Source organism: Chanos chanos, chromosome 1 (assembly GCF_902362185.1).
Source record: "Chanos chanos chromosome 1, fChaCha1.1, whole genome shotgun sequence".
Lineage (NCBI taxonomy): Eukaryota > Metazoa > Chordata > Actinopteri > Gonorynchiformes > Chanidae > Chanos > Chanos chanos.
Window position 1 is genome coordinate 3322986 of NC_044495.1, and position 18748 is coordinate 3341733.

The window sequence follows — 18748 nt, forward strand, 5'->3', positions numbered from 1 at the left end:
ATTGTCCAGTAGAGCAGAGATCTCTTTCACTTCTGAGCTTCTTATCTTATTCCCTTTCAGATGCAGCTCTATCAGGTGTGAGGGTTTTGATGTCAGAGCTGAAGCCAGAGCAGAACAGCCTTCCTCTGTTATACTGCAGCTATTAAGCCTGTAGAGAGAGAGAGAGAGAGAGCAGGAAACTGAGTGAGGATCTTAGTTTTTATTTTGAACTGAAAAAAAATCAACACAAGGACAACCTTATTATGGCTTCACTGAGGTCTAATGTTGGAAAATGCTAGGTTTGCACACACACATACACACATACAGGAAGACTCTTGCATGTGCAGCTGTCTGTGCTGTATCTGTTGCATTGTATTGATCTGTGAGAAACATGATTGTAATAATGCAATGCAACTGACACCAGTGAATAACAAAAAGTGTCAGTCCAGCAACTCATCCACTTTCCTATTGATTGTAAGATTCAATAGAGGGTTTCTGTCCTGCTCTGGCTGGCACTGGGATAACTACAGTTGTTATATTATTAAATGGAATGAGACAGAGACAGGGAAGAATTATTTCTGGACTAAATCCAGAGCATAACATAATCAAATGATATTTAGACTTGTTTGTATGCTTTACTACTGAAAAAAACTGAGCTTTATATAAAATGTAACTGTATATAGCTGGAATTTCTGTTCTGAGTTTAAAGATATGTTTAGTGTACTTCACTACATCATACACCCTGTGTCAGTTTACTTACAGCAGTCTGATGAATATTAAAATTAAACTGGAGATTTTTCCAGATGATGCTAATTATCTGATTGTTATTTTACTCTAGAACTCACTTCAGTTTCTCCAGTTTACAGTGATTATTCTTCAGTAATGCAGAGATCTGCTTCACTCCTGAGTCTCCTAGTTTATTCCCACTCAGATTCAGCTCTATCAGGTATGAGGGGTTTGATGTAAGAGCTTTAGTCAGAGCATCACAGCCCTCTTCTGTTATGCTGCAATCATTTAGCCTGTAGGAGCAGAGATGGAAACTGAGTAAAGATCTTAATTTTTAAGTTTTGGTCAAAAAATGAATCACCATAAAGACAATTTATTCTGACTTCACTGAGATCCAACAGTGAAAATTCTAGCTGCACACACACAGACACACACTGATGTCCTGTTGTTTGGACAGTTTGCACTGAATCTGTTACACAGTATTGAGCTGTGAGAAGAGTGACTCTGTTAATATGATTGAGTTGACGCAAGTGATTGAAAAGAAACAGTCAGTCCAGGTTCATTCACCTGCTTATTGTCAGCATCAGACCCTGGTCTAAAGGAAATGAGATACAGCTGTGCTAACTGTGGAATCACTTTAGGTTAGTAAGTAGGTTGGTAAGTACCTCAGCTGTTTTGGCGGCACATGGAGGACCAACAGCATATTAGGCAGGTGATCGTAATGTTTTGGCTCATTGGTGTATATATTCCTAGTAGGAGTGTAACGCTACGTGTATTCGTCCCAAACCGTCACAGATAGTCACAGTTCAGTGCATGCAGTCGTACAGAGATTACGCGGTATGTGACTTTGGTTGGCGCGACAAATGCCCAGATGCAGTTTTCCACACCTATTTACAACCCTACGATTTGGCCATAGAATGAAACAAGCTGTTTTCCCTTGCTCGTTCATATGTTGAATAGCCCTGCTGTGTTGATATATCGATTGGTTGGTTTACAGCGAGGCATCGCGATGGTTTTGTAGGACCATCTCAGAGTAAGGCTGAAAGTAAGCTGCAGTAGAACAGTACTTTTAAATTTTTGTTTAGATTTAGATTTTTGTTGCAGAAACGTTATTTGTACTCCTTGTAGGATCTACACCGAATTACAAAGCCATAAAGTAAGAATATATCTTGATCTGGAATGACAAGTATAACAGTAATGGATACATACTGCTGCTTTATCCAATGTGAGCCTGTCAGATATGACGACCTAATTTTTCTGTAGTAGATTATGTACTTGTGTACGGTGTATTTGTAATAAAAAGTAACGCGTTTCTTTATGAATTGGATGACAACCTCTGCTGAGCACGATTTCCTCTGCCCTGTCCACATTAACCCGGGTAAATTTGAAAACACTTAATTATTTCTCCGTTTAGCCCTTCCGTCCCCACTGCTCCAACGTAGAAGACAAGCTTTATATTTGATTTTACATTTCGCTTTCATGCTATTTACCGCCTGCAGCCGATAAATTTTTGTCCGCTATCCGAAGCCGAGAGTGACGTTCAGAGAAAAACAGGATCCTAGAAACTACACACCAAAGTTACTGCAAGCAGAGAGTATTTTAATTTGGCGTAATAAACAAAAGAACGAAAAAATAACGTCATTAACCCGATTACCAGTATTTCAAATAAATGTTCCAGAACATTAAAAAATATAAAGTTTCTGGTTTCGTTTTGCCCTCCGATGGACTGGCGACCTGTCCAGGGTGTTTCCTCGCCTTTCGCCCTGTGAGCGCTGGGATAGGCTCCAGCACCCCCCGCAACCATAATCAGGATAAGCGGCGTAGATAGTGAGTGAGTGAGTGGTTTCGTTTTTGTTCCTAGCGAAATATGGATTGTTTCTCGTTTTTGCTTTCGTTCCTTGAACCGGTTTAAAGCCTTGATCGTTACACCTTTATGTATTTTACTGTCAAACCGTGATTCATAGAACATATAGTTCCTCTGTTGTGACTGTAAAGGCGTATTTATTATATTTCACTACATCATACACTCTTTGTCAGATTACTTACAGCAGTCTCTGTAGTTTACAGTGTTTATTCTCCAGTAGATCAGAGATGTGTTTCACTCCTGAGTCTCTTAGTTTATTCCAACTCAGATTCAGCTCTATCAGGTGTGAGGGGTTTAATGTCAGAGCTGAAGCCAGAGCAGCACAGCTCTTATCTGTTATACTGCTGTCACTAAGCCTGTACAGAGAGAGAGAGTGAAAAGTGTGAACATTTTACGATTGCAACAGTGTTCAATCTACTGAAGCAGTATGGAGATATAATATCCATAGGTAATAACATTGCCTGATTAGTTGTGTTCAGAGAAACAAAACAACTGGACAAATCAACTGAATCCACAACAAAGATTAAACTAAAGAGTTGAGAAGCGAAATGCATTTGTTGGATATGTTCAAACATGTGATTATTGCTTATGTAGTATGAGGACTTTAGCACAAGGGTGGGGCGTAATATGTGCCAGATATTAACTCACCACAGTATCTCCAGTTTACACTGTGAATTCTCCAGTCCAGCAGACAGGTTCTCAACTCCTGAATCTGACAGTTCGTTGTGACTCAGGTCCAGTTCTCTCAGCCTGGATGAGTCTGATCTGAGAACTGGGACTAGAGCTGAACAACTGTCCTCAGTCAGATCACAACACTTCACACTAGAGAAACACAATGACACATCTGAGTATCCAATTACAAACTTTTTATCTTATACACTGCACGCGCACACACACACACACACACACACAGAAATTCATAAACACAGAAACAGAAATTCATAGTGTTTTCTCTGTTAGACTGCTGTTATTTTGGTATTATGACCCATCTTGGCCGTGCTGTATTTTCTTCTATTCTCTTCACATCCAGTCAGATACTAAGTAGGTCTTATACATCTGTCCTCACTCTCTCTCTCTCTCTCACACACACACACACACACACACACACTTCTCATCTCTCTCGCCCTCTCTGTCTGCATACTGTATCCCATGTCTCCAATACACAGAATGTCTCAGTCATCCTGAGTGTATGTTAAATATATGGATGTTTATTCTGTGCACTTACAGCCGACACTGACAGGACAGTGAGTTCTTTAATCTGTTGTTTAATGTTGTCATGTGTCTAATCTGAGCTGTATTTCAAATCTTGACTGTGATCGGGTACTTTCAATAGTGTCTGTTTTACTCTCTGCTGGTTGGACTGGCCTGTTCTGCCCCAGGTTTCAAACAGTTTCTTTTGCCCTGTTCACCTTTTTACTGTCAAGAGATTTGGTGTGGCCCCTAGTTTGAGTCCATCTTAAAACGAGAAAATACCCAACTGCATGTCATTCTAAAAGAGATGGACTTACTTCAGTTTCTCCAGTTTACACTGTGAATTCTCCAGTCCAGCAGACAGCTGCTTCACTCCTGAATCCTGTATTTTATTGTTGCTCAGATCCAGTTCTCTCAGAGTGGACTTATCTGATCTGAGAACTGTGTTTAGAGCTGAACAGCTCTCCTCTGTTAATTCACAGTCATGCAACCTGAAATCAAAATAATACAAATAAACGGATCAACACCAATATTATTGCTACTACTACTGCTACTACTACTACCACTACTAAAAGTAGTGATAATAATAATAATAAAATGACATGCTTTTGTTTTCAACTAAATATCTGTGTTGGAAAACATTAACAGTGAGCCAGCCTCTGTTTAATACAAATGTATGTTATTGTATGTTAATGCGTTGTACTCTTGAAAAGCAACACGTTCTTATTCCCAATTTGTCAAATAAGGTGAGCTTGGTCAGTGGTCCTACACTTCAAACTGTGCCATTCTAGGTACCCCCTCTAACATCAATTTTGCTATAAAAACAAACTTAATACATTGACCAGGAATCAAATCAGGGCCTCCCGTGTGGCATGTGCGAATTCTACCACTGAACCACCAGTGCATCTGAGAATTTCACACAGAGGCTTATTGGACTCCAAAATCAGGGAAGGGTCTGACCTAAAAACAGGAGTGGGATTTTGAAAAGGCTGGAATGGGAATGTGGTACGGTGGCACCGCAGTTAGTGCTGTCGCCTCACAGCAAGAATTTTACCCCCAATGTTGCCCCATTAACATCTATTGAACAGCCCTGCATGTGCAAAATAGACGCCAGAGAGGTACCTGGAGTACCACAGGTTGAAGCCTAAGGCCACTGACCAAGCTGCGGAATTTGAGGAGTTGGGAATGAGAATCCCAAAGCAAAATATCAGTTTGAAGTAGCAGTGACCTGGCCTTGCTCATGTTCTGCTTCTAAATACATTGTTACATCAGAGTTTTATGGTCGATGTTATCCAAGTACTATAACATAAGACACAGAGAACTGTCCCAAACACCAGTGTAATTATGAAAGGTGAAATGCAAATAATAAAATAAAAATAAATAAAATAAATTAAAATAAAATGAAAACAATAACTTGTAGGGACAGACACAAACGACAGGTTTAAATGAATACTTCAAACAGCTCTGAACGCAAACTTTGATTTAACGATACTTCCTTTGTTTGTTTGTTTGTTTGTTTGTTATATTCTGAGACAATTTGAATTGTCGGATGTGACGATGCTCGTCACTGGCCCAGTGACAGCAGTTACACACAGCAGCGACATGCCTCAATATCTGAAGGAAACTGATGAACAACATGTTCTGTGTAATAAAGTCATAGCGACCCTTCCACTACTTACAGTATCAGATTGGAAACACGTTATAATAATAATAATAATAATAATAATAATAATAATAATAATAATAATAATAATTGTGCTAATCCTCCAAAACCTTGTGTCAAGATCGGTGTCACTAGCTCTATAATTATTTTAAGAAGTTCAATTATCAGAAATCTCCTCTTTGTTTTATATGCAGTGCATTTTAGTTTGCAATGTGTTTATGGAAGGCATATGAGTAATATATGAACCCCTTAGGGCTAGGATATATGTCAAGGAGAAGTTATATATAAGAATATATAATATATAGAAGGGAACTGTAAGGAAAATATGCTTTTTATATTGTCTTTTCCTATGTCATGAGATATTAATATATTGTTTGAAATGCTTTTTTAAACACAGAGGTAACACAACCATATACTGCCCGAAACATAAATTTACCTAATAACAATGTCTGAAATAAATGTTTGGCAGGAAATTTATATTGTACCACATATGTGGCACATGTGTTTTCCATGTTGCACATATTCTCATAAAACATAAACACTCCACTGCAAAATTTAAGTAATCTTTAAGACAACACACCATATTACTCAGGTGTGTGGGCAACAGAGTGTACTTACAAAGCCTTTGTGGCTGTTTTGACCACTGGCAGGAGTCTCTTAAGACATTCATCTGACCTGATGAACTTTTTAAGGTCAAACACCTCCATCTGCTTCTCTGATGTCAGCAACACAAAGACCAGAGCTGACCACTGAGCAGGTGAGAGCTGGGCACTGGAGAGACTTCCAGAGCTCAGGTGGTTTTGGATCTCCTCCACTAGAGATTTGTCATTTAGTTCATTCAGACAGTGGAACAGATTGATGGATCTCTCTGCAGAGGGATTCTCTTTGAACTTGTCTTTGATGTATCTGACTATTTCCTCCTTGCTCTCTGAGCTGCTTCCTGTCTGTGGCAGTAAACCCTGTAAGAGCCTCTGATTGGACTCCAGTGAGAGTCCCAGAAGGAAGCGGAGAAAAAGGTCAAGGTGTCCACTCTCACTCTCCAAAGCCTTATCTACTGCAGTCCTGTAGAGAGAGAGAGAGTGGACAGTGTGAAAATGTTACGATTGCAACAGTGTTCAATCTACTGAAGCAGTATGGAGATATAATATCCATAGGTAATAACATTGCCCGATTAGTTGTGTTCAGAGAAACAAAACAACTGGACAAATCAACTGAATCCACAACAAAGATTAAACTAAAGAGTTGAGAAGCGAAATGCTTTTGTTGGATATGTTCAAACATGTGATTATTGCTTATGTAGTATGAGGACTTTAGCACAAGGGTGGGGCGTAATATGTGCCAGATATTGACTCACCACAGTATCTCCAGTTTACACTGTGAACTCTCCAGTCCAGCAGACAGGTTCTCAACTCCTGAATCTGACAGTTTATTGTGACTCAGGTCCAGTTCTCTCAGCCTGGATGAGTCTGATCTGAGAACTGGGGCTAGAGCTGAACAACTGTCCTCAGTCAGATCACAACACTCCACACTAGAGAAACACAATGACACATCTGAGTATCCAAACTTTTTAGCTTATACACTGAACACACACACACACACACACACACATAGACACACACAGAATTCATAAACACATACATTGATATGAATGCCGTGTTTTCTCTGTTAGACTGCTGTTATTTTGGTGTTATGCCCCATCTTGGCAGTGCTGTATTTTCTTCTATTCTCTTCACATTCAGTCAGATACTAAGTAGGTCTTACACATCTGTCCCCCTCCCTCCCTCTCTCTCTCTCTCTCTCTCTCTCACACACACACACACACACACACACACACACACTTCTCATCTCTCTCGCCCTCTCTGTCTGCATACTGTGTCCCATGTCTCCAATACACAGAATCTCTCAGTCATCCTGAGTGTATGTTAAATATATGTATGTTTATTCTGTGCTCTTACAGCCGACACTGACAGGACAGTGAGTTCTTTAATCTGTTGTTTAATGTTGTCATGTGTCTAATCTGAGCTGTATTTCAAATCTTGACTGTGATCGGGTACTTTCAATAGTGCCTGTTTTACTCTCTGCTGGTTGGACTGGCCTGTTCTGCCCCAGGTTTCTAACAGTTTCTTTTGCCCTGTTCACCTTTTTATTGTCAAGAGATTTGGCGTGGCCCCTAGTTTGAGTCCATCTTAAAACAAGAAAATACCCAACTGCATGTCATTCTAAAAGAGATGGACTTACTTCAGTTTCTCCAGTTTACACTGTGAATTCTCCAGTCCAGCAGACAGCTGCTTCACTCCTGAATCCTGTATTTTATTGTTGCTCAGATCCAGTTCTCTCAGAGTGGACACATCTGATCTGAGAACTGTGGATAGAGCTGAACAGCTCTCCTCTGTTAATTCACAGTCAGACAACCTGAAATCAAAATAATACAAATAAACGGATCAACACCAACATTATTGCTACTGCCACTACAACTACTACTAAAAGTAGTAGTAGTAATAATAATAACAATAATAATAATACATGCTTTTGTTTTCAACTAAATATCTGTGTTGGAAAACATTAACAGTGAGCCAGCCTCTGTTTAATACAAATGTATGTTATTGTATGTTAATGTGTTGTACTCTTGAAAAGCAACACGTTCTTATTCCCAATTTGTCAAATAAGGTGAGCTTGGTCAGTGGTCCTACACTTCAAACTGTGCCATTCTAGGTACCCCCTCTAACATCAATTTTGCTATAAAAACAAACTTAATACATTGACCAGGAATCAAATCAGGGCCTCCCGTGTGGCATGTGCGAATTCTACCACTGAACCACCAGTGCATCTGAGAATTTCACACAGAGGCTTATTGGACTCCAAAATCAGGGAAGGGTCTGACCTAAAAACAGGAGTGGGATTTTGAAAAGGCTGGAATGGGAATGTGGTACGGTGGCACCGCAGTTAGTGCTGTCGCCTCACAGCAAGAATTTTACCCCCAATGTTGCCCCATTAACATCTATTGAACAGCCCTGCATGTGCAAAATAGACGCCAGAGAGGTACCTGGAGTACCACAGGTTGAAGCCTAAGGCCACTGACCAAGCTGCGGAATTTGAGGAGTTGGGAATGAGAATCCCAAAGCAAAATATCAGTTTGAAGTAGCAGTGACCTGGCCTTGCTCATGTTCTGCTTCTAAATACATTGTTACATCAGAGTTTTATGGTCGATGTTATCCAAGTACTATAACATAAGACACAGAGAACTGTCCCAAACACCAGTGTAATTATGAAAGGTGAAATGCAAATAATAAAATAAAAATAAATAAAATAAATTAAAATAAAATGAAAACAATAACTTGTAGGGACAGACACAAACGACAGGTTTAAATGAATACTTCAAACAGCTCTGAACGCAAACTTTGATTTAACGATACTTCCTTTGTTTGTTTGTTTGTTTGTTTGTTATATTCTGAGACAATTTGAATTGTCGGATGTGACGATGCTCGTCACTGGCCCAGTGACAGCAGTTACACACAGCAGCGACATGCCTCAATATCTGAAGGAAACTGATGAACAACATGTTCTGTGTAATAAAGTCATAGCGACCCTTCCACTACTTACAGTATCAGATTGGAAACACGTTATAATAATAATAATAATAATAATAATAATAATAATAATAATAATAATAATAATAATTGTGCTAATCCTCCAAAACCTTGTGTCAAGATCGGTGTCACTAGCTCTATAATTATTTTAAGAAGTTCAATTATCAGAAATCTCCTCTTTGTTTTATATGCAGTGCATTTTAGTTTGCAATGTGTTTATGGAAGGCATATGAGTAATATATGAACCCCTTAGGGCTAGGATATATGTCAAGGAGAAGTTATATATAAGAATATATAATATATAGAAGGGAACTGTAAGGAAAATATGCTTTTTATATTGTCTTTTCCTATGTCATGAGATATTAATATATTGTTTGAAATGCTTTTTTAAACACAGAGGTAACACAACCATATACTGCCCGAAACATAAATTTACCTAATAACAATGTCTGAAATAAATGTTTGGCAGGAAATTTATATTGTACCACATATGTGGCACATGTGTTTTCCATGTTGCACATATTCTCATAAAACATAAACACTCCACTGCAAAATTTAAGTAATCTTTAAGACAACACACCATATTACTCAGGTGTGTGGGCAACAGAGTGTACTTACAAGGCTTTTGTGGCTGCTTTGACCACTGGCAGGAGTCTCTTAAGACATTCATCTGACCTGATGAACTTTTTAAGGTCAAACACCTCCATCTGCTCCTCTGATGTCAGCAACACAAAGACCAGAGCTGACCACTGAGCAGGTGAGAGCTGGGCACTAGAGAGACTTCCAGAGCTCAGGTGGTTTTGGATCTCCTCCACTAGAGATTTGTCATTTAGTTCATTCAGACAGTGGAACAGATTGATGGATCTCTCTGCAGAGGGATTCTCTTTGAACTTGTCTTTGATGTATCTGACTATTTCCTCCTTGCTCTCTGAGCTGCTTCCTGTCTGTGTTAGTAAACCCTGTAAGAGCTTCTGATTGGACTCCAGTGAGAGACCAAGAAGGAAGCGGAGAAAAAGGTCAAGATGTCCAGTCTCACTCTCTAAAGCCTTGTCTACTGCAGTCCTGAGCAATCCAATCACTGTGTTACTTTCTTTCTCTGGCGATGTGTCCTGGTCCACAAAAACATTCTTTTGGTATTTGTCGATAGACATGTGCGCATACAAAGCAGCAATAAACTCCTGAATACTTGGATGTACAAAGCGGAACACAGTACCAAGAAACACCCCAGAGTCCTCTTTAAAGACCTGCGTGCACATTCCTGAGTACACAGATGCATCATTCACAGTAATGCCACACTCTGTCAGGTCCTTTTCACTGAAGATCAGATTGTTTCTTAACAAGTTTTGAAAAGCCAGACGTCCCAGAGCCAGAATGCTCTTTTCATCCCACTGTGTGTCCAAAACATATTTCTCACCATACTTCTCAGTCTTTTGTCTGGTCTGAAAGATCAGAAAATATGAGTACATTTGTGTTAGTGTCTTTAGGGTTTGCTGTTTGTCAGTACTGTCTGTTTCTTCCAATATTCTTTCAAGAACAGTGGCTGAGATCCAACAGAAAACTGGGATGTGACACATGATGTAGAGGCTCCTTGATTCCTTCATGTGTGAGATGACTCTGGCAGCCAGTTTCTCATCAGTGATTCTCTTTCTGAAGTACTCCTCCTTCTGTGTGTCATTAAACCCACGTATCTCAGCCACCTGGTCAATACAGTCAGGTGGGATGCGACCGGCTGCTGCTGGTCTGGTGGTTATCCATATGAGAGCAGAGGGAAGCAGATTTCCCTTGATGAGGTTTGTCAGAAGAACATCCACTGAGGTTGGTGCAGTTACGTCAGACCAGATCTCATTTTTCTTGAATTCCAGAGGATGTTGACATTCGTCCAGACCATCAAAGATAAACAGGACTTTGTATTTCTTATTTCTGGCAAACGTAAATCCTCTCGTCTCTGGGAAAAACTGATGAAGAATGTCCATAAAACTGTATCTTTCAACCTTTAAGTTCAGCTCCCGGAAAGAAAGTGGAAAAATCAACTCGATGTCCTGATTTGCATTTCCTTTTGCCCAGTCCAGAATAAACTTCTGCACAGAGATTGATTTTCCAATGCCAGCAACTCCCTTTGTAAGCACAGTTCTGATGGTTTTGTCTTGTCCAGGTAATGGTTTAAAGATATTGTTGCACTCAATCATTTTCTCTTGTGTTTCTAGACTCCCAGATGCTTTCTCAATATGTCTCACTTCATGCTCTTTATTGACTGCACCACTTCCGCCCTCTGTGATGTAGAGGTCTGTGTAAATCTTGTCCAAGAGTTTAGAGCTCCCTTGCTTTGCTATTCCTTCAAATACACATTTATACTTCTTCTTCAGATTTGATTTAAGCTCACGCTGACACATCTCAATTGGACCTAACGAACATATTAGAAAACAACATGTTAAGTAGAACATTACTGCAGAATCTAAAACATCATATGTGGAGTAGATATACATTATCTTGTATCACCGTATATGTGAGACAGAGATAAGGTGATACACTGAGCCGATATCTGATAGTACAATCTGTAAAGTAGTCTGAAAAATATTATGAGCAAGAGATTATGAGCAAGTTATTTGAGTCTAAGAAATCCCATTTCTGGTCTCTGACTACATATTAAATAGATTTATTACATTTCTCCAGAGTATCTGCAAGGTCATTCTCTTTCATCTTCTTCAGGAAGTGTAGTGTGATGTTCAGAGCCCCTTCTCTGGCTCTGTAGTTGTCATCTGCTTCCCCGTCATAGTATTTCATGTTTTCTTTTTTCAGAAATTTTTTAAACCTTTCCAACTCATGCTTCATAAATGCAATTACTTTTTTCTCAAGTTCCTTTGACAAAACACAGGGAGAAAAAAGCAAAGGAGTAAAAAGGAGTCATAAAATTCAGCAGTTTAATTCATATCATTAAGGATAAAATAATCTATAATCTGGGTAAAATAATCTTTACACCAATAAGAAATAATTTGTCTTACAGAGAAGATGTACAACAGATCTTCATGAAACTTCTTTTTGAGAGCATGATTTTTCACGCCTTTACATTCCTCGAACACACAGCAGTGTTTCTTTATCTTGTCTCTGGAGGGTAGATAAAATAACATTTTATAACGTGTGGTGCCGTGCAAAAATATTGAGACATCAGACAAGATAAAATCAGGTACTCATATTCAGCAATGAAAGTTTTTATTTAATGAGGTTTCTGATTCTGGACTGCTAACAGACATTTGTTTATCTCACTGTAAATGTAAATGTACAATATACAATGTAAACTATTGATTCATTTGATTCCTGACTGATTAAAAAGGTTATTTTTATTATTAAGTTAATCAGTCTTGTTAGGATGGTTTTGTGATCATTATTAGAGTATTCACTACTACATTTCATACCTCAAATGAACCCTGTGATCCATGATTTAAGTGTGTCTGTGTGTATGGAAATCTCCTATGAAGAGAGACCTAAAGGAATTTGGGTTTGGAAAGACTAGGTGCCAATTTAAGACATCTTTGCAGAGCAGGAGAGAAAGAGACCCAGAGTTGACCTCTCAGGTCCCACTGAGGATGCTGGGCTGTCACCTCCAGTTTTAAGAAGCTTTTTACATAGTTAGATAATTAAAATGTCTGCCCGCTGGAGACAATTTAAACTTCACTGTCTGTGTATGGTCAGGTGGGTAACACCTGGGTGGTTTAGAGTTATGAAACCATTGTTACACTCTTCCAGCACTACCAAGGTATGTTTTGTCACAATAGCAATAACTATTATATCAATAATACTAACATGTTTTTCTAGTTTACCTGAGTTGTAGCCTTGTTGGGGCTATGCTTTTCATCAAAGAAGTTCCTGTAATAAGGATCAGCTACTGCCCATCTGTCATTATATTCATCCTGTGCACATTACGCTAATCTCCCAAGATATTTAGGGCTGACATAAATCTATCTCTATTGTATTTTTAATAGCACAGCACATGTAAATGTCTCACTATCTGGCTACGAATATATTCATAACTGTTGTCTCACATCTTACAGCATAGTCTGTGACATACACTCTGGGTTAAACACAAAACCAGTGATGAAGCAGGCTTTTCTTTTACAACACTTCTTCAGTGCAGTGTTCTAGCACTTCACATGCATCAGGAACTTTATATAATCAGTTTTACAAACCCTGTGGAAATACCTTTAAATAACATTAAACCTGCTATAACTTCCAGTCTTTCCTTGAGTGTGCTTCTTTGACCAGTACACGTTTTGCATCATGGTCTCTGTTTTTGTACATTTTGTTGCAGTTGTTTTGAGTGTAGGCTATGGGTGTAATGACCTCATCTCCTCCCACACTGACTTCAGCCATTCAGCCATTCAGCACTCAGCGTCGACCGTCTACTAATCATCAGTCTGATCATTCACCTCCTTCATCATCACCTGTTTTCACTCTGTGGTCTTTGATTCACTCCCCTATTTATTCTGTCATTTATCTGTTTTACTCGCCCCTCGCAAAGTCTACACTTTCCCGTATGTATTCTAAAACTTTAGTTCCTAGTCTGTTTCCTCGCTCGTTTGCATCCTGTTCGTATGTACTTCCAGTCCTGTTCATAACCTGCCGGTTTGTGCTCTGTGTGTACCTGCCTGTGTGTCATTAAAGCCCTAGTGACTCCGCACCTGTGTCCAGTTCTCTGGTGATTTCTAGACAATGATTCAACACCAATACTTATTCCAAGTATGGGAGAACATATGACACAGTTTGCGATTTTTTAATTATTTAAACTCAAAAGTTCCCAGAGGACAAAGATATTGCAGTAAAACTGACTGGTGAAGATAAGCAGAAAGGAAGGAAGTCCAAGAGAATTGACGTCATGCCTTATTGTGGGTCTATAGGTCTTCCCTCGTGCTTTATGTAGTACTGCATTCTTAGAAAATGAATTCTTCACTGAATTGTCACAGATAGCATTGTCTCTCTAAATGCAGTTAGATTAAAGTTGTAAACAAAACACTGGAAGCAAGGGAGGGACACAAACACAAATAAACTTGTCTTGTATTTTTCATGGATCCAAATGAAAACCAACTCTGTTACATCTAACAGAATGGCAAATTGTTCCATAAAGTGAAAAGTGCAGCAAATGCAGCAATTCATTATCTGGCCATATATTACACTATGTTTTATGCATGCACGAATTTCTTATCTTAAAAGGCTCACTTTCCAGGTAAAAAGTGACATTTCTCTGTGAAAGAATAATTTCTGACCACATTTAAAGGTCTTCATCATCAACTAGGAAATACCTTTTCTTACGATGCGATTTTCCTTCTCTGAAGTCTTTTGACCAGTCACTTCTCTCGGACACACAGCTGCATGTGGGGGACCAAGATCTCGTGTCCGTGACACTGAGGAACAAAGAGGACAATTTAAGAGCAACAGTATGTAATAAACTGGCAACACTAGGACCATCGATGCTGCTGACTCTCAGTCTGCACTCTGAGACATCAGCAGCGATGTCACTAAATACTACAATGTCACTGCTTCTCTCAGCAGCTCCACTACAGCCAGATCAGTAAATCTCCCTGAAAACCTACTGTGACAAGAAAAGTCCACCTCTCTAAAATCCCACCTTTTAGAGACTTTTGGCTTGACTGAATCAGAGCGTACCAGACAACTGCTAAATTTGTGTTGCATTCAAATCTCCTACAATCTGAATTTTCAAAGGGAGGCATTTCATTGTAAAAAAAAAATACGACTGTATCTGGACTATAGCCGTCAGGCCTTTGTCTCTACCTCACTTAACCCTTTTTCATCAACAGGGAATGGGTTCCGTTCTGGTTTGCGCACCAAATTTTGAACCATTCACAGCATTTCGACCAAAAATAAATTGGTTCCTAGTAACCAGAGCCCAGATGGATCTGACTGACTAAGCACCTTATTATCTACTTATCATGTTCACACTTCCTCAGAGATAGGACTCTGTCTTGAAAGGCAGTATGACTGTATCAGTCATAACATATTGCTGACAGAAAGAAGAAGGCTCATACCCAAATAAAATTGGCCTTTTGTTTTGCATGGACACTAATGAAAACCGTCTCTGTTACATCCCGCAGAAGGGCAGATTGCTTCAGAGGGTGAAACACATTTAAATGTCTTCATCATTGGCTAGGGTACACGTAGTAGCGATTCTGACATGGTACACACTTACAGAGATGAAGAACTTCATTGGACAGTTTGTGTTTCTGTTGTATTGAACTTGTAGTCAGAATATGACCAGCCCTAAAATGAACATAAATTGATCTGGGGATGAGACTGTAGATGTAACTCAAAATACCTCTCCTCCAGAAAGAAATGAAAAAATTAATTGGACAGTTCATTCTAAGCATTTGTGTTGCTGTTGTATTGAAAATGCAGTAGGAAGAATATGACCAGCCCTACGAGGAACATTCATTAATCTGGGGATGAGATTGTAGGAGTAGCACAAAATACCTTTGCTCAGAGGGCAGATCTCCCTCTCTGAAGTCGGGTTCGTTGTGTTCTTTTGATGCCTCACTCCCCAGGGACACACAGCTGTGAGTAGGTGACGTTGATCTCTTCTCTATGACACTAAGGAACAAAAAGGAAAAATGTGAGAGGCACACTATGTAAGAAATTATTGACAACATTAGGACCATTCACATCTTCTTCAACATGATTAACACAAACAACCATTTGTTAAAAACCAAAACTTATAAGGCAGACTTCTCTTCTCCATGACACTAAGGAACAGAAAGGACAATTTGAGAGCCACAATATGCAATGATTCTACTGTTGTCACAATTCATCTGACTATACATTAGGCTATGATTTATGTATGCATGATTTAGTAAGTCTACAGTGTTCAGGCACATGGAAATGTTTCTGTGAAAGCAGCCTATGTCTGCATTTAAATGGAAATCACCTGGGTTACACATGGATTATTTATTGTAGACTTAAAATAGAAACTTCATTATTTTGTATAATTACTCAGAATTGCTCTGCTACATTTATTGTATCTAAAAATTTCTAAAAGTTTCAGCTATTTTCAGCTTTGCTATACTTTATCGTAGTTGCCCCTCTCAGTAGTCATTTGAACCCTTCGCGTGCGTTGGCCTGGATGCCTGAGTGCCAGGAGTCTTATGAGTGTGTGAAGGTGCTGTGGTGCCGCGCTGTTTTAGCGCTGGGGGCCTAGTTCTGGTATTGTTACCGATCCCTGGGTCGGCATAGCAGGCTCGTTTTTCTGGCCCTTATGTGGCGAACGGTAAGCTCTCTGAAACTCACTGCGTGATTTGGACACCTTGTCTCGTAACTGGGCCATTTTTTTTTGCTTGTTTGTTTGACACCTTGCTTTGGCGTTCTCTGTTTGTTTTACGGGGCAAGTTTGTTCTTGTGGGTGGGGATATTACGTGCGGCGCACTGTGAGTTTTGTCTTGTTTTCCTCCCTCTGTTTTGCCTGTGTCTTGTTTTTCTCTCTCTCTCTCTCTTCTCCCTCTGCTCTCCTGACACAGGTTTCCAGCTGTGGCGCGAAGCAGCTGTCAATCTCCATCTGGCCTGGTGTTGCATCCCGCCTCCTCCGTTCCAGCCGGGCCAACAAGAGTCTGCACCAAATTTAAAGATGCCGGATTTGAGGTGTTCAGATTTAGATCTCGTTGTTTTGACCTGTGCTCTTCGTGACTTACTAATTTCAAACTTGCTGTATCGTGTTCGACTCTGACTTTGTATCATTTTCTGACTTCGTTTTGGATTGTGTCTTGACTTTGGTTGTTCTTGACTGTCGTGGGGAGGAGGACAGGTAAGGTGAGGAATCCCTGGGTTAGTATTTCACTTTGTCTGGCATCAGATTAGAGGAGCGTGGCACTTTTGTATGTCGTCTTATTAGATAGATAGTGTAGACAGGTTTTGTTTGGCTCTGCCATCCCTTTTGTTTTGTAGTTAACCGTGTTTTCTAGTCAAGGAGTTGTTTTGTTCTGCTTAGTTCTTTCCATCGTCACCGTCTGTCTCCCCCTTATCCCATGTATTTGTCGTCGTAAATATTTTGTATATCTTTCTAAATATAACCTTTGTAAATATTATTAATATATCACACATCCTTTGCACATTACTTCCGTGTCCATTTTTTCGTTGTACTGTCCCAAGCCAGCACTGGTGGTGGAATTCTTTCTTTTATTCTGCATCCGTTATCCATACCCCTAGACAACATATTGCACCTGGAACAGAACACTTGCTGATGGAGTTGGATCAGTCACCGAGGTTAAATCTGAACATTAGCACAACAGAATGTGTTCTGGGAGGGTCTGTTCAACTGATCATCACAAAATTGGGCTTGTTGGAATATCTGGTGTTCCCTAATAGGAAATTATTTAAAAATGTTGAACTCTCAAAACCAAATGACCCCTACATGCATATCAAATGTTGTAGGTATTTGCATCTGAGGCAGAATTGGGTGCCTATAACTTTTCAATACACACATACGATCCAGTGTTTTTTTTTTAAAAAAATATATGGCTGCCAATCAGCCTTCCACAGTTATTTGATGAATGGTCTGTCCTCACTAAACAGAATATATATGTTGCCCTCTGCAAATAATACCATGTATGAAATTGGCATCAGCTGGACATTATGATGCATTATTGCATTATGGAACTGTTTTAACATGTATATTGCTGCCTTCTGCTGGTATACCAACACGTAGCATAAATCATTACCTTAGACTGCTGATTATCAACAACTTGGCCTGAACAAAGCATTTGAAAACCGTTTAGATTTTTGATTTTCCACCGTTTAAATTTTTGGTGAAATATACTGGTTAAGTTGTCCAGGCCATATACAATATCATCACAAAGTTAGGCTTAAAAGCATATCGTGAATATTGAGAATATTAAGAATATTGTGACTGCATGAAAAGTTGTGTGTGCAGCCTTTTGGACCAAAACATTCATGTTTTAAAAATGCAGTGAGTTTGCCAACACTGATGGCCCCTCATGAGTTAAGTTATTGTCAGTAGCATTTTATCTCCAATGAAACTGAATGGGGAACAAAAACTGTAGATTCTGATGAACTTTGAGGATATGACCAGAATTATTCCATACTCAAACACTGAAACTTATGCAGTTTGGCCAAATGGTGAAGCTGTAAAATGTTGGCCTGTACCCCTTGAAGCATAGGTCAAAGAAATCAACTTTCAACCATATGTTAAAATTCTATTGGAAACGGCAGAATGTCTGATCCACAGTATCTCTCAGAGCCCCATTTGTGTACTGTTAACTTACCAAATTCCAAAATGTAAATCATACAATTCAACAATCCCCCTGAATTATGGGATGCCATGCCAGGGCTCAAGAGTCTGCCATTTTGCCACCAGAACAAATACAAAAATAGCAACACAAATATTCAAAATATTGAGAGAATATGTTGCTGTCAGGGTTCCTGCATGAGCTGTTTTTTCTGTTGTGCTCATGCTGGTCATTTCTGGTGTTAGCTGTCATTTGTTATAGGTTTTGTCATGTGCTTTTGTTTATTTTTGTTTTCCATGTGTTCTGGCCCCGCCCCTCACTTGTTGTGTCATTGTGCTCACCTGTCTCTTGTTGAAGTTGTATCAGTCTGTCTATTTAAACCATGCCTGTTCTACCCTTTGTTTGTCAGTTCGTACCGCTTTCCTGTGTGTTGTTCTAGCCGTTTGTTATTCTGATTGCCTTCCGTGTTTGACCTCTGCCTGTTTTTTTTTCTTTTTTT

At 39.4% G+C, this 18748-nt stretch overlaps 1 protein-coding gene across 1 annotated transcript; it reads right to left on the reverse strand.

Annotated features, from left to right (window-relative positions):
• Positions 1 to 820: 820 nt before the first annotated feature.
• Positions 821 to 16334, reverse strand: LOC115820297 (NACHT, LRR and PYD domains-containing protein 3-like). Its single transcript, XM_030783826.1, has 10 exons — positions 16224 to 16334; positions 15740 to 15756; positions 15488 to 15604; positions 12010 to 12112; positions 11671 to 11866; positions 9629 to 11411; positions 7662 to 7835; positions 6778 to 6951; positions 4078 to 4251; positions 821 to 998 (listed from the first exon to the last, which is right to left on the reverse strand). Exons 1-10 carry the CDS (start codon positions 16332 to 16334, stop codon positions 821 to 823), a joined length of 3027 nt encoding a protein of 1008 aa, XP_030639686.1.
• Between the last annotated feature and the right edge of the window lie 2414 nt (positions 16335 to 18748).